We start from the raw sequence: 16,023 nt of genomic DNA on the forward strand, positions 1-16,023 counted from the left end.
TGGCCCAGAATTCACACAGCTCATCTGGGATTCCTTTGAGTAGCGTTGCAACACCCCCCCCCCTTTTTTTTAAGTAACCCCTACAACCAACATGGGGCTCCAACTCATGACCTGCAGATCAAGCATCACATGCTATACCAACTGAGCCAGCTAGGCTACTGAAAGGGGGAGCTTTGGAAGGCACTAACTAGCTTCTCCTGGGAGAACTTCCTTCTTATTTTGTAAATGGGAAAAGAAAGAAAATGGCATCTTGGACTAAAACGGCCTTGCTTTTGAAATGCTTCCAATTTCACTATCCTGGTATCTACAGGTCACGGAAGTATGCTGATATTTAATTCCCCCTAGGCTTTGTGGTACAGTCCAGGTGGTACCAGATCTGCTCTTGAAGCTCTCACCTTTCCTTCTTTCTTTCTTTTTTTAATATGAAATTTATTGTCAAATTGGTTTCCATACAACACCCAGTGCTCATCCCAACAGGTGCCCTCCTCAATACCCATCACCCACCCTCCCCTCCCTCCCATCCCCCATCAACCCTCAGTTTGTTCTCAGTTTTTAAGAGTCTCTTATGTTTTGGCTCTCTCCCTCTCTAACCTTTTTTTTTTTTTCCTTCCCCTCCCCCATGGTCTTCTGTTAAGTTTCTCAGGATGCTTAGGGGCACTTGTACCCCAATGTTTATAGCAGCACTTTCAACAATAGCCAAATTATGGAAAGAGCCTAAATGTCCATCAACTGATGAATGGATAAAGAAATCGTGGTTTATATACACAATGGAAGCTCTCACCTTTCTACTTGAAACTCCTCCATCTAGGGGAAACAGGCACGCCCTCTCAAATGAGATTGGTTCCACAGGTTTGCCTTTTTGTGTGCAATTATCAGATTTGGGCATTAGTGTTTATAAGTTTTTCTTTCTCCTTATGTTCAAGATGTCTGGCCTTTGAAGGTTTAGTAGTATTCTTCCACGAAACCATCTAGTCTTGATGTCTTTAATGGGGTTTCCTCTGATAACAATCTCTATTTCTTTTAAAGAATTAGGAAAGTATAAACTTTATATCTCTACTGGGGTCAATTTTATCAAATTATACCTTCCTAGAAAATCATTCATATCATTAATTTATCGGCACAGATTTGTACAAGATGTGTACAAGATCATAATTAAAAAGTTTTCTTTTGCTTCAATGGTTATAGTCCATTTTCCCTTTCTTATTTTTCTATATTCCTCCTTTCTCTCTCTGTTTAATTTACCTCATGGTTTGATTATTTTGTGGCTCTTTGTTCCAGGCACTTCTTTTTATTTATCAGTAAGGCTGTTTTTGCATTTTATAACTCATTCATTTTTTAAAATTCAAAATTTTTGAAATATAATTTATGTACAATGAAATGCACAGATCTTAGGTGCATGGTTTAATGAGCTTTAGCAAATGTATATGCCTGTGTAACCACTACCATAATCAGGATATAGATTTTTTCTGTCACTCAGAAACTTGCTCTCACGCCTCTCTGCAATTAATTAGTATGACCTGCCCCAGGCTCCAGGAAATCACTGATATTATTTCTATAACAACAGATTAGTTTTGATTATACTAGAATTTCATGCAATTGGAATCATACATGTTGTTATTTTTGTGCCTGGTTTCTTTTGCTAAACATTATGTTTCTAAGATTCGATCCATGATGTTGTGTGTATTACTACTTCATTTATTTTTATTGCTCTGTAGCAATCACAGAACAATTTTTTTGTTCATTCATTCTGTTTATTATTAATGAACATTTAGGTTGGTTCCAGTTTTGGATTATTATGGAATTCATATACAAGTCTTTTTGTGGATATGGGTTTTCATTTCTCTTAGGTAAATAACTAGGAGTATAATTGCTTGGCAATAGGGCAGGTATATGTTTAACTTTGAAAGAAATTACCCGTTTTCCAAAGTGACTGTATAATATTACATCCCAACCAGCAATGTATAAAAGTTCCAGTTGCTCCACATTCTTGTCAACACTTGGTATTTTCAGTCTTAAGTTTTAGCTATTCTAGTGGGTGTGCAGTAATATTTCATTAGGGTTTTAATTTTGCATTTTCCTGAGGAGTAATGATGTTTAGCATCTTTTCATATACTTACTGGCTATTCATACATCTTATTTTGTAAAGTGTCTAGTCAAGTCTCTTGTCCATATTTTTATTGGATTGTCTTATTATTGAGTTGCTGAAGTTCTTTACATAGTCTAGACAGAAGTCCTTTCAAAAATATATGTATCATTAATATCTTTTTTTATTCTGTACTTTGCCTTTACTTTTCACATTTAGTTCTGTCAGTTTTCCTTCATATTTTTTGAAGCTCTTTTATCATATGCATATAACATATATATCTTTTGTAATGGAATTAACTCTTTTGTCATTATACAATTTCTCTATTTCTGGTAATACTCCTTGCTGGCAGTATTATCTGAAATTATGTTTCTTATGTTTAACATTTGCATGTATATCGTTTCCTCTTCTTCAATCTATCTGGTATTTATATTTAAACTGCATCTTTTGCAAGAAATAAGTGGTTATTGTTTAAAACCTCTAAATGTTGGCATGGTTTTTATGCAGCAAAACTTACTGATATAACTATATCATTCAAATATTATATGTACCTACTTATTTTTGGTCTGTCATTCAAAGAGGTGTGTGAAAATCTACAACTGTAATTGTGAATTTGTCCTTTTTTCCCCATAATTCTGTCAATTTTTCCTTGATATATTTCAATATCATGTTGTTAGGTACACAGAAGTTTATGACTGCTATATATGTTTTATAGATTATGTTTATCAGCATGAAATGTCCTCTTTATTTATTTTAAAACTTTTTGCCTTAAATTCTATTTTGTCTAATATTATCTTTACTACACAAGATTTTAGAGGTTAGTACTTGCTATTTTTTCAAAGTTTTGTTTCAAGCAGGGATGAGTGAGACCTTTCTAGCTATGTCTTTAGGGAGGCAGATGAAGATATTCAAGTCTAAGTTTATGGAAAGCCTATAGTTAAACTTGTTTTTTACTTAATCTGGAAGTCTCTGTCTTTGGATTAGCAGTTTTATTCAGTTATATTTACTATAGTTACACATATATTTGCACTTAGTTTTGCTACCTTATTTTGTGTTTTCTGTTTACCATAATTTTTTTCTCCTTTAATGCTTCTATTGGATTAATGGAGTTATCTTCATTATCTTTATTTTGGATTATGGATTTAGAATTTACAGATACCATGGTTATCCATAATTAAAAAAAATGACCTATAAATTTAAGCTTTCTTTTTAATACATGTATTTTAACTAATGTAGAGGGTTAATCAATATCTATGCTTCTCCTCAACAAGTAAGGGTCCTCAACTCACTTTTCCTTTCTTCTAAATAGGTTCTCCAATGTTATTTATCTGTCCAGTTGTGTTTGTATTTTTTTTTAAATTTTTTTTCAACGTTTATTTATTTTTGGGACAGAGAGAGACAGAGCATGAACGGGGGAGGGGCAGAGAGAGGGAGACACAGAATCGGAAACAGGCTCCAGGCTCCGAGCCATCAGCCCAGAGCCCGACGCGGGGCTCGAACTCAGGGACCGCGAGATCGTGACCTGGCTGAAGTCGGAGGCTTAACCGACTGCGCCACCCAGGCGCCCCGTGTTTGTATTTTTAAGTTTACTACAGTCAGTATTGTTTAGATTATTACCCTATTTTACTGATTTCTTAGCTCATTGTCACTTTTTGCATCCGAATCATTACCTGTATTCACTTTTTTCTTTTTTTTTAATGTTTATTTAGTTTTGAGAGCGAGAGAGAGAGAGAGAGAGAGAGAGCAAGCAGGGGAGGGGCAGAAAGAGAGGGAGACACAGAATCTGAAGCAGGCCCCAGGCTCTGAGCTGTCAGCACAGAGCCTGATGTGGGGCTTGAATTCATGAACTGCAAGGTCATGACCTGAGCTGAAGTTGGACATTTAACCGACTGAACCACCCAGGCACCCCTGTTTTCATTTTTTTCTTTTTTTTTCTTTAAATTTTTTTTTTTCAACGTTTATTTATTTTTGGGACAGAGAGAGACAGAGCATGAACGGGGGAGGGGCAGAGAGAGGGAGACACAGAATCGGAAACAGGCTCCAGGATCTGAGCCATCAGCCCAGAGCCCGACGCGGGGCTCGAACTCACGGACCGCGAGATCGTGACCTGGCTGAAGTCGGACGCTTAACCGACTGCGCCACCCAGGCGCCCCCATTTTTTTTCCTAATGAATGTGGTAGATATTTCCAGTCTTTACAAATATTAGGTTTTATTTTTGTTTCCTGAGCATACAAAAAAAAACTTCACTTTCCATCCATGTGCTTATTTCTGGTCAATGAGATGTGAGTAGAATAATGTGTGCCACTTTGGGCTGAGGACGTGAAAAGCCCTTAAGCAACTCTCATTCTCTCTTACTCTGTTGCACTGTAGGATCCAGGAGCAGGCCTAGTTTTCAGATGGCAGCACAAGATTCAAGAAGCCTGGATCATTGAGTCACCAGCACTATAGTCACTGCACTATAGCAAATTTTGCCTGAAGGAGAAATAAACTTTTGTTGTGTTGAGCCACTGAGATGTGGGGGTTGCTTGTTAATGTAACATATGCCTGATCTATCCTGACTAATGCACTGAAGTGTATCTGTTAATTATGCTTTTAGTAAGCCGTAACTTTACATAGTCCTTGTCTGTCTGAAGATTTCATTAATATATTCCCACTCTTAAATGATAACTTGGTTGGGTTTGGAATTTGAGTTTATAATTATTTTTTTTCTGCTGCATTTTATCTTTTGGTGATGCAAATAATGCTGAGTCTGATGTGTCTTTTCTTTGTGATGGCTTTAACTTCCTTGATGTTCTATAATTGCACTGTAATGTTTTAGATTTGAATTTCACCAAATTTTCTATATTGCCATGGTAAGAGGCATGCTTTTGAAATAATAGAAAAGTGTCTGATTCTTGTCATAAGGGACTAGGATATCATTGGACAGGGCAATGGCTGAGGTATAAAGGAGTAGAAGAAGCCAAAAGAAAAAAGGAAATTATATATTGAAGGGACTATGAATGGAAATACAACTTATGTGTATGGATTGGAAGATTTAACATTGTTAAGATGGCAATACTACCTAGACTGATGTGTGGATTCAATTAAATCTCTACAAAAATCCCAGCTGGTTTCTTTACAGATCTTGATAAGCTGGTCCTAAAATTAATTTAGAAATTCAACAGATCTAGAATATGCAAAAGAAGAACACAGTTGAAGGACTCCCACTTCCTGATTTCAAACAGACTACAAAGCTACAGTAATCAGGATAGTATAGTGCTGGCATAAGATGATCAAGTCAGGAAGATGCCATCTATCTATCTATCTATCTCACACTCATATTCCACATATGAGTGAAATCATACAGTGTTTGTCTTTCTCTGACTGACTTATTTCAGTTAGCATAACACTCTCTAGCTATATATGGTGGAATAATACTCAGCCATAAAAAAGAATGAAACCTTGCAATTTGCAATGACATAGACGGAGCTAGAGAGTGTTATGCTAAGTGAAATAAGTAAGTTAGAGAAAGACAAACACTATATGATTTCACTCATATGTGGACTTTAAGAAATGAAACAAGTGAGCAAAAGGAAAAAGAGAGAGAGAGAGAGGGCAAACAGAGAAACAGACTCTTAACTACAGAGAACAAACTGATGGTTGCCAGAGGGGAGGTGAGTGAGGGGATAGGTTATATAGGTGATGGGGATTAAGGAATGCACTTGTGATGAGCACCAGGTGATGTATGGAAGTGTTCAATCATTAAATTCTATACTTGAAATTAATATTACACTGTATGTTAACTGGAATTTAAATAAAAAGAATAGACTTACAGAAAAAAAATAATAGAACTGAAGATCAAGAAATAAATCCCCAAATTTATGTAAGTCAATTAATTTTCAACAGAGAGCCAAGACAATTCAATGGGGGAAAGGATAGTCTTTTCAATAAATGGTGTCACAGCAACTGGATATCCATATGCAAAAGAATGAAGTTGGACCCCTACTTCATGTTATATATAAAAATTAACTCAAAACATATCAAAAACCTGAATTTAAGAGCTAAAACTATTAACTCTTAGAAGAAAATATAGATATAAATCTTCCATGGATTAGGCAACGTTTCCTTAGGTATGACATGAAAAGCACAAACAGCCGAAGGAAAAAATATATATATTGAACATCATCAAAATTAAAAAAGTTTTGTACTTGAGGGGCACCTGGGTGGCTCAGTCAGTTAAGTGTCTGACTTAGTTTCAGCTCAAGTCATGATCTCACAGTTCACGAGTTCAAGCCTTGCATCGGGCTCCACACTGTGCAGAGTCTGCTTGGGATTTTCTCTCTCTTTCTCTCTCTCTCTGCCCCTCCCCCCGCCCATGCACTTTCTCTCTGTCTCTCTCAAAATAAATAAAAATTAAAATAAAAAACCCACAAAAATCCTTTTGTACTTGAAAGAACATTATCAAGAAAGTGAAAAAACTGGGGTGCCTGGGCGGCTCAGTCGGTTAAGTGTCTGACTTTGGCTCAGGTTATGATCTCATGTCCTGTGAGTTTGGCACCACACCAGGCTCAGCTCAGAGCCTGGACTTCTTTGGATTCTGTGTCTCCCTCTCTCTCTGCCCTCCTCTGCTCACACACACACACTCTCTCTCTCTCTCTCTCTCTCAAAAAAAAAAAAAAAAAAAAAGCATTACATTTTTTTTTTTTTTAAATTTTTTTTTCAATGTTTATTTATTTTTGGGACAGAGAGAGACAGAGCATGAACGGGGTAGGGGCAGAGAGAGAGGGAGACACAGAATCGGAAACAGGCTCCAGGCTCTGAGCCATCAGCCCAGAGCCTGACGCGGGGCTCGAACTCCCGGACCGCGAGATCGTGACCTGGCTGAAGTCGGACGCTTAACCGACTGCGCCACCCAGGCGCCCCTACATTTTTTTTGAATAAATAAAAAGAAAGTGAAAAAAAACACCAACAGAATGGGAAAAAATTTTCAAATCACGTATCTGATAAGGCACTTGTATCTAGAATATATAAAGAATTCCTACAACTCAATGATGAAAAGATAAATAACCTAATTAAAATAGGCAAAGGATCTGAATAGGCATTTTTGCAAAGAGAATATAGAAATGGAAAGTAAGCATATGAAAAAATGCTCAACATCATTGGTCATCAGGAAAATACAAATCAAAACCACAATGAGATAGACACCCTTTATACCACAAGGATGGCTGTAATTTAAAAGACAGATAATAATAACAGAGAAGATGTGGAATAGTTGGAAACCTTATATACTGATGGTGGGAAAAAGATTCAGCCGCTGTGGAAAACAGTCTGGTCATTCCTCAAAAGGTTAAACACAGAGTCACCATATGACCCAGCAATTCCACTGGTAGCTATATACCTAAGAGAAATGACAACCCATGTTTACACAAAAACTTGTATATGAATGTTCACAGCAGCATTATTCATAACTGCCAGAAGTGGAAATAACCCAACTGTCCATCAACTGATGAATGGATAAACAAAATGTAGTACCTACACAATGGAACATCATTTGGCAATAAAGAGAAATGAAGTACACTGACACATGCTACAACATGAATGAACCCTGAACACATTGTGCTGAGTGAAAGAAGTCAGTCACAAAGACTACCTATTGTAGTATTGTACTTATATGAAAGATCTAAAATAGTCAATTTCATAGAGACATAAACTAGATTGGTGGTTGTCTAGAACTGCAGGAAGGAGGGTCTGGAAAGAAATGGGAGTTGACTGCTGAGGGGTCCAGGATTAATTTTGAGGTGATGAAAATCTTCTGAAATTGTGTGATGGTTACAAAGCTCTGAATATACTAAAAACCATCAAACTATACACTTTAAATGGATGAATTACATGGTACATGAATTATATCCCAATAAAGCTGCTATTGTTAAAAAAAGAAAAAGCCAGTGAAGGGTCACAACTTGAGAAGCCAAGTACAACATCAAGTCCTAGAGGGAAGTATGAGGCTGAGAACAGGAGTAAAGCCAAGAAGGCTGGAGCCATGTAGACACAGAAACAGAGCCAGAGATGAGAAACTAAGTCTGGAGCAAATCAGGGAGGTTCTGGAGCAAGATCAAAGCAACAGCCCACTTTTATTGGGGACTGGTTGTTTGGTGTGTGGGTAGGTCAGCTCAACTCATAGATAATGACTTTCTCTATGTATTGGCAGCCTAGTTCTAGGGCTGTGGCTTCTTTCTTTCTCACTAACAATCTATATTGCAGACTCTCTACTCTTGCCTTATGAGAAGTGGGGGAGAAGCCGACCTGTTTCTTCATGGACTACTAAAATATTATTTGGTAGCAATAGTACCAGAAGCAGTAATAAGAATTTAATAGCCCGCATTGGGCAGTTACTATGTGCCAGACATAGTTCTAAAGTGCTTTACATCATTAACCCATTGAATTCCTCACAATAAGTCCATGGCATAAGTAATATCATTATCCTTATTTTAGAGATGAGAAAATTGAGGCACAGGACAGTTAAGTATCTTGTCCTAGGTCAGATGTCTGGTGAGTGGAGAGTATGGTTTTTGGTCTTAGTTGGGATATCTTGATGAAGCCATTCATCTTCTGTCAAGGCATCACACTAGAATGAAGACAACTCTTGGTTGCCTAGTTCAGCACACAGGACCTTGAGCATATCTGCACTCCAGTAGGGCCAGGTTGGTGTGCAAGCCCACTTCTTCCCAAGGTCCCAGAACTCTTCCTTCCAATGATCAGTATGCCGTTTCCAGAGAATACCAGTTAGAACAAAGGAAAACAGAAATAGAAGTGATCAAGTGGTCACTATGGTAATTTGTAGCCCCAGACCTAAGAGTAGGACAGAGAATCTCTCTAGAGCAATCGTTAATCCAAACAAACAGACATTCACCAAATGACCTCTTACTTTATGGGCAGGGACTGGGAATATAGGGAAGAGTAAGACAAAGGCTATGTTTTGGAGGAACTCCAGATCCATAAAGGCATGGCTCCGTGCAATTACCTTCACATATTGGGGGTGGTCCTTCAAACTGTAGGTAAGTTCCAAGTTTGCAGGTCAGGATTTCATTCCCTACCAAGGTGAAGCCAGGGAGGCACCTGTAGCGTACGATGTCACCTGCCAAAGAGAGACCAATATACGGGTTCCCTGGAGAAGTCTGGACAGAGCATCCCTTAGTAGTTCAACCCACTTTTAGGCAAGGCAATCAGTGATGGGTTCCATTATGTTCAGATTTAAATAACCACTCAACTCCACTCAAATGACCCAGAAAACTTCTGCCTACTTCTCACAGCTCAGCCTTGCTAAGCCTAAGAATGTTTCCACATTCCAGGAACTTTTTATAGTGTCTTGTGTGGACTTATTTCTCAAAAACATACTGACTTGAATCACAGAAGAAAACTGCCTTCCTGTCTCCTCTGTCTAGCTATGGCTAAAAGGAAGTATTGGTATTTTTGGTGCAGACTCTGTTGACAGAACATTACCCATCTTGCACTGGGCCTACTGTTTCTCGTAGACTGGAGGGACAGATGAGCCTTGATGGCCAGTCCCACCCCAACCCAGTCCCTCCTCAACTGCACAGTCCTTGCTGGTTTGGGAGAGGGTACCTATGTTGAATTCTTCATTCTCTGTGACGACTTCAGCGTTGGGGAGGATGGTGGGAGGAGGGCATTTGGTGAGTGGATAAGCTGAAAAGACAGAAGCAGACAAGCCGGTGTAAGAACACCATTCTTGGGGCACATAGCCATTTACTCGTTCAATCCCTCACCTTCTCCTTCCTCATTCATTCACATAGATCCTAGTGACTATTGATCTGTACACAGGGTAAGTTTAGCCAAGTACTGTTTTGCTTATCTGCTGTCATCTTTTTTTTTTTTTTTTTTCCCTGATGCGAAACCTAGGAGCCATATGGTAACGCCAACAAAAAGGAGAGAGCATCTAAGAAGTCAGTGATGGTCACTAGCACTGAACGAAGGGGAGAGAAGCATTTCCTGAGCACCTATTATAAGTCAGGCACCTTCACACACTGTCACCTTTAACTCTCATGATGGCTGGTCCCCCTGTGAGACGTTCTTACTCTATTTATCAGGCAGCTGAGATTCAGAAAGGTTCAGTTACTTCTCCATGGTCAGACAGGAAGTAAGTGGCACAGGGGGCTTGAATCCAGGTCTGGCTGCTCTCAAATCCCATATTCTTTCCACTGCTCAGCATCTAAGTACTGTGTGTGGCTCATGTGAGTGCCCATTAAAGCCAGCTGGCCTTTGGCCAAACATCTCTGGCTTCAGTGGACTTTCCAAATGGAAAACCATCCCTCTGGGCAGAGACTGGACTGTGTGTGCATGGTGTTACTGAGGCAGAGCCCAATATGGGCTCATAACTTGGCTTCCGTTTACTACATGGCATACAATTTGGTGCTATGCAAGTGTGAGCTGCTGTTGCCAGTGTTGCTGCTGTTATGATGACTTCCAAAGTCACCCCAAACCCTGCTATGTTTTTTAAAAAAGAACATTCTCTTTAAAAAATTGCAAATGTAATACATGATTGCTAGAGAAAATATGAGATTTTCTATGAAAATAGTAGGAAGAAAATTAAAGTCCTCCACTGGTCATTCAGATAACCACTGTTAATCTTTTACTGTAAGTTCTTATAGTATATACTTTCTGCACATATATTTTTCTCTTACAACATTTGCAGCGTGTTGTGTACTTTGCGTTGATCCTTGTGCACTCACTCTTATATTGCAAGAATTTCCCTATGTAATTAAATTTCTTAAAAAATTTTTTTTCTAGAGAGAGTGTGAACAGGGGAGAGTGGCAGAGGGAGAGAGAGACGGAATCTTTAGCAGGCTCCACATTTAGCAAGGAGCCTGACATGGGGCTTGATCCCATGACCCATGGATCATGACCTGAACTGAAATCAAGAGTTGGATGCTCAACTGACTGAGCTACCCAGGCACCCCTGTAGTTAAATTTCTTAAAAAAATGATTGAAATGAGTTCATAGGATTTAGTTGTATAATTGACTAGAATTTATTTAATAGATGCTCTATTATTAACCATTTAGGTTTCCAAGGTTTTGCAATTTAAAATAAAACTGTGATAAACATCCTTCTATATATGCATCTTTTATGAGTTTTTTTGTTTTTCTTTTCTTTTTTTTTTTTTTTTTAACTAGGAATGATTTCTGGATCATAGGGTAGTTGTATTTTTAACTTTCTGAGAAACCTCCATACTGTTTTTCACAGTGGTTGCACCAGTTTGCATCCCCACCAACGGTGTAAGAGGGTTCCCCTTTCTCCACATCCTCGCCAACACCTGTTGAACAACACCTGTGTTGTTAATTTTAGCCATTCTGACTGGCGTGAGGTGATATCTCATTGTAGTTTTGATTTCTGGTTCCCTTATGATAAGTGATGTTGAGGATCTTTTCATGTGTCTCTTGGCCACCTGTATGTCTTCTTTGGAAAGATGTCTGTTCATGTCTTTTGCCCATTTTGAAACTGGATTATTTGTTTTTTAGGTGTTGAGTTTTCCAAGTTGTTTATACGTTTTTGGATCCAATAATTACACTACTAGGTATTTACCCAAAGGATACAAAAATAATAATTCAAAGGGATACATGCACCCTGATGTTTATGGCAGCATTATCAACAATAGCCAAATTATGGAAAGAGCCCCAATGTCCATTGAGTGATGAACAGATAAAGAAGATGTGGTGTACATATACGATGGCATATTGCCCAACCATAAAAAGAATGGAATCTTGCCACTTGGAACTATGTGCATGGAGCTAAAGGGTATTATGTTAAGCGAAAGAAGTCAGAGAAAGATAAATACCGTATTTCACTCATATGTGGAATTTAAGAAAAAAAACAAACATAGGGAGCAAACTGAGAGGCAAACCAAGAAACAGACTCTTAGCTATAGAGAACCAACCCATGGTTACCAGAGGAGAGGTAGGTGGGGGGTGGGGGACATGGGTTAAATAGGTGATGAGGATTAAGGAAGGCACTTGTCGTGATGAGCACCATGAGATGTAAGGAATTGTTGAATCTCTAAATTCTACACCTTAAACTAATATTATACTGTATATTAACTAATTGGAATTTAAATAAAAATTTGAAAAAAAGGAAAAAAAAACAGGAATGATTAAAGCGTATGACCTTTTTAAAGTATGAGCATCTCCTACTGAACATCAATAATCTATTCTTGGAAATCAGACGTTCCATGTAAAGATGCTAAGTAGGTGCCTAACTTCCAGACAAAAAATCAGTAACAAGAAATCCTCACTTAAACACAGCCTGAGTGTTTAATATATTGTGGTTACTAGTTTGATTGGGGTAGATTGCCCATTATATTAAAAAGAATTACACATTTCTGCTCAATGCAGAAAGCTGCTGGTGGAATACTGAAAAACAAAAAAATGAAAATTCCCCAAGTCCCACCACCACCAGGCATAACCACCGTTAGCCTTTTGGTGCATGACCTTCGGTCTTTTACAGACAACCCCTCCTCCTCCCAGAGCACACACTACATCTACCATGTTATTGTTAAAGAACTCAAGGGCAGGGAGGACATTTGGACTCCTCTGTTTCACTTTGTCCTTACTTCCCTTGCTCCTTGGGAGTGAAGCCCTGATACAGCTTAATCAGATTCCAGTATAGGTTAACATGTTAACTCGTGGGGAGGGCTCATTGCTTTACGACAAGTGGTAGCCAGCTCAGCAACAGCCATTGTGCGTCACTGCATGTTGTACCCTCTTATGGATTCTTTCTGGACATACTCTTTTCCATTCTACTGGGTGTGCTGGGCTGGCCTTTCATATGAAGCTTTTAAAGCCAAGTTAGTATATGAAGAGACATGTGGGCAGAGAGAGAAAATCCCAAGCAGGTGCCATGCTGTGAGCGCGGAGCCTGATGTGGGCCTCTATCCCATGAACTGTGAGATCATGACCTAAGCTGAAATCAAGAGTCAACGCTCAACCGACTAAGCCACACAGGTGCCCTGGATTGTTTCTAATTTATCAGTTTTAAGTCACAGTTCAAGGAATATCTTTATATACGTACCTTTACACAATTCCCGGAAATAGGATTGGTGGGTCCTAGATCATTATTAATTAGAAATCTTGGCTGTAAGTAACACAAATCAACTCAGGGTAAGAATACGTGAAAAACAAAAAGCCTCTCAGAGAGGAGAGAATGCGAATGTGGATTTGTATACAGGCTTCATAAAGGTGGAGGACAAGGAACTGGGGTCCACCAGGAACCCAGGAAACCTTCCCCACGTCTTGGTCACTTTCTTTCCACAAATCAGAACTTTCTATTTCTCAGTCTACAAGGACAGGAGAAGACAGGCAATCCAGGCCACTTGGATTTATATCGTCCCTCTTCTGCAGATGAATCTAGAATCTCTTTGGTTCAACTTCAAGTTCCCGAGAGAGGACACCGGATTCCCTCTGCTGGAGTCAGGTCAGGGCCCACCTATGGTTCAAGCCACTGTGGTTGGGGTTGGCGGTGGACACGGAGTGGGGTAGAATATACAAACATAGTTGACAATTGCCCATGTGAGAGAGGCAGCTAAGGAGATCATTACGAGCTCTGCAGACAACCAAAAATGTTTGACTGTGGCTGATCACATTGTGTATAGCTTTTTTGATATGCATTTTCACACTGCCCAGCACCAAGGGAGCGTCTTCCTGCAATCTTCCCATCAGGATTATCATTTTAAACATTATTACAGGTTATTCTCTAATATTAAGAGCCTACTTTTTCCATTTAATGCTTTTTGCTTTGAAGGCTACTCTTTGATTGCTTTGTTGTTTGTATTTGCCAAATACATCACTACCCATCCTTTTATGTTCAAACTGTCACTGTACCTTAGTAGTGTGCCCAGATGAAAAATATAGCTAAATTTTGTTTAACCTAATTTAAGAGTCTTTGCATTTTTCATAGGGAATTGGGCTTTGATAGATTTGTATTTGCCATAGTAACTGAACGATTTTATTTTGTTTTATTCTGCACTGTCTGTATCTTTGTTCCTATAGTTTCCACTGCTTTCCACCTTTTGTATATGAGCTATGTTTTGCTTACTTTTTTTCTTTCAGTGATTTAAAAGTGCTATAACCTATTTTTAACTTATCAAAGTTAGTAATTGAATAATATCTACTGATTCTACCCCCATGAGAGAAAGGATATTTCCTTTCTCTTATACCTCTTCTAACTACTTGGGTATTTGTTAATATGAATGATTTCTTAAAAATTTTAAAGAATTATTTGTATTCTGTTTGGAATCTATGTTTTCCATTATTATTGCTTAAATCTGTGGTTAGCTAGTTAGTGCTTCCATTTTAATCTTTCATACAACTTCTCTGAATTGAGTTATTGGTTCATTCCTCAGTGGGTGGCCACATCCTTGAGGAACAATTCAAATTGAGATGTGGGGGACAATGATTTTAAGCTCTTGGATGTCTGCAGATGACTGTCCCTTGCCTTCACATGTGACGTTCCCAAGTGTCTTTTTCCTTAAACATCTATAAAAATGCCTCTTTTATTTTCTGGAATTGAATGCCAAGAATAATTAGGCACAGGATTGTTGATTTTGGCTCCCTGTAGTTAACTTTCTCAGCCTGGATTCTGGTAGATTTCTTCTACCCTTCAGCCTTGAGATTTGAAAAACTTGCCAGGCTGGTTTTGATTTCTCCTGGTATGTAGTGAGCTCTTTTGTTCTATACGCACAGTTTTTCCCTCATCTCAGAAGAGTTTTATTTTATTATTTCTATTCCATCTGGCTCTTTTTGTCATAGATACTTTTTAATCAGTATGTTGTTTACTGGATCTATTTGCCATTCTCTCCTCTATAATTTTCAAATATTTGCTCACTTTCTTCTTTGTGTTGGGCTTTTATTCCACATCTCTGAACTGTTTTTCTGCACTGTTGATTCTGCTCTTTGTTGATTCTTATGCCAATTTAATTGTGCTGCTACATTTGTTTTTTAAACTTTTTTTTTATTATCTAGCTCCCCTTGTAAATAAAAATTTTAATTTGAAACTATCACAAAGGTATAAGAAAAGTTGGCAGCATCGTACAAAAAACATTTTTCATGAACCAGAAGAAAGTAAGTGACCGACATTATGCTCCATAACCACAGAATATTTTAGTGTGCGTTTCCAACAAACAAGCACATTACCCTGAAAAACCACATACAAGCACTCAAAGCAGGAAATTACCTCTGATATGGTACTTCCAACTAGTCACCATGTCCACTAGTGTTTTACCACTTGTCCTAGTAAAATCCTTAATAGCAAAATGATCCAGTTCAGAATCATACACTGTATTTCGTTGTCATGTCCTTTTAGTCTGGAAGAGTCCCAAAGTCTTTCCTTGACCTTCATGGCTTTTACACTTTTGAAGATTCTATGGCAGTTAATTGCTAGTCTGTAATACTACTTTACATTACCCTCACTTTACGTCTGACACATTCCTCATAGCTGGATTCAAGTTGTGCATCTTTATGGGACTATCACAGAGGGGATGCTGGGTTCTTCTCTTTGTACCCAGTCTGGTGGGGTATGATTTCAGTTTGTCCTGTTATTCATGATGCTCACCTGGATCACTTAATTAAGGTGCTGTCCTCCAGGCTTCTCCACTCTAAAGCTGTTCTTTTTTCCCTTTGTGATTATCGTGTGAGGAGATAGTTTGAAGGTATGGAAATACTCTGTTCCTCATAATATTTTAATTAATAACTGTTTAACTACCTTATACCTGTTTGGATATACATGGTGTCCTGGTTTATTCAATCAGCTACAGTTTGTTACCAATATTAATTCCTTGGATGCTCAAATTATCCCCATTATGGTCACTGGGAGCCCCTTCAAGCCCGTGTCTATGTCCCTCTGTCACGTCTGCATCATTCCTTGAGTAGTTCCTTGCTTTCTGCCATAAAATGCT

At 38.4% G+C, this 16,023-nt stretch overlaps 1 protein-coding gene across 10 annotated transcripts in view; it reads right to left on the minus strand.

Moving 5' to 3' along the window:
* The window catches only part of CSMD2 (CUB and Sushi multiple domains 2), a 610,060-nt gene that overhangs the window by 78,619 nt on the left and 515,418 nt on the right, over positions 1 to 16,023 (minus strand). For all 10 annotated transcript variants that reach the window (XM_045476609.1, XM_045476606.1, XM_045476605.1 and 7 more), the window contains 2 exons: positions 9,686 to 9,766; positions 9,084 to 9,197 (listed from right to left, as the gene is read on the minus strand). In XM_045476609.1, the coding sequence (XP_045332565.1) occupies positions 9,084 to 9,197; positions 9,686 to 9,766 (195 nt within the window). The remainder of the gene's footprint in view (positions 1 to 9,083; positions 9,198 to 9,685; positions 9,767 to 16,023) is intronic.

This window comes from Leopardus geoffroyi, chromosome C1 (genome assembly GCF_018350155.1).
Source record: "Leopardus geoffroyi isolate Oge1 chromosome C1, O.geoffroyi_Oge1_pat1.0, whole genome shotgun sequence".
NCBI classification, from domain to species: Eukaryota; Metazoa; Chordata; class Mammalia; order Carnivora; family Felidae; genus Leopardus; species Leopardus geoffroyi.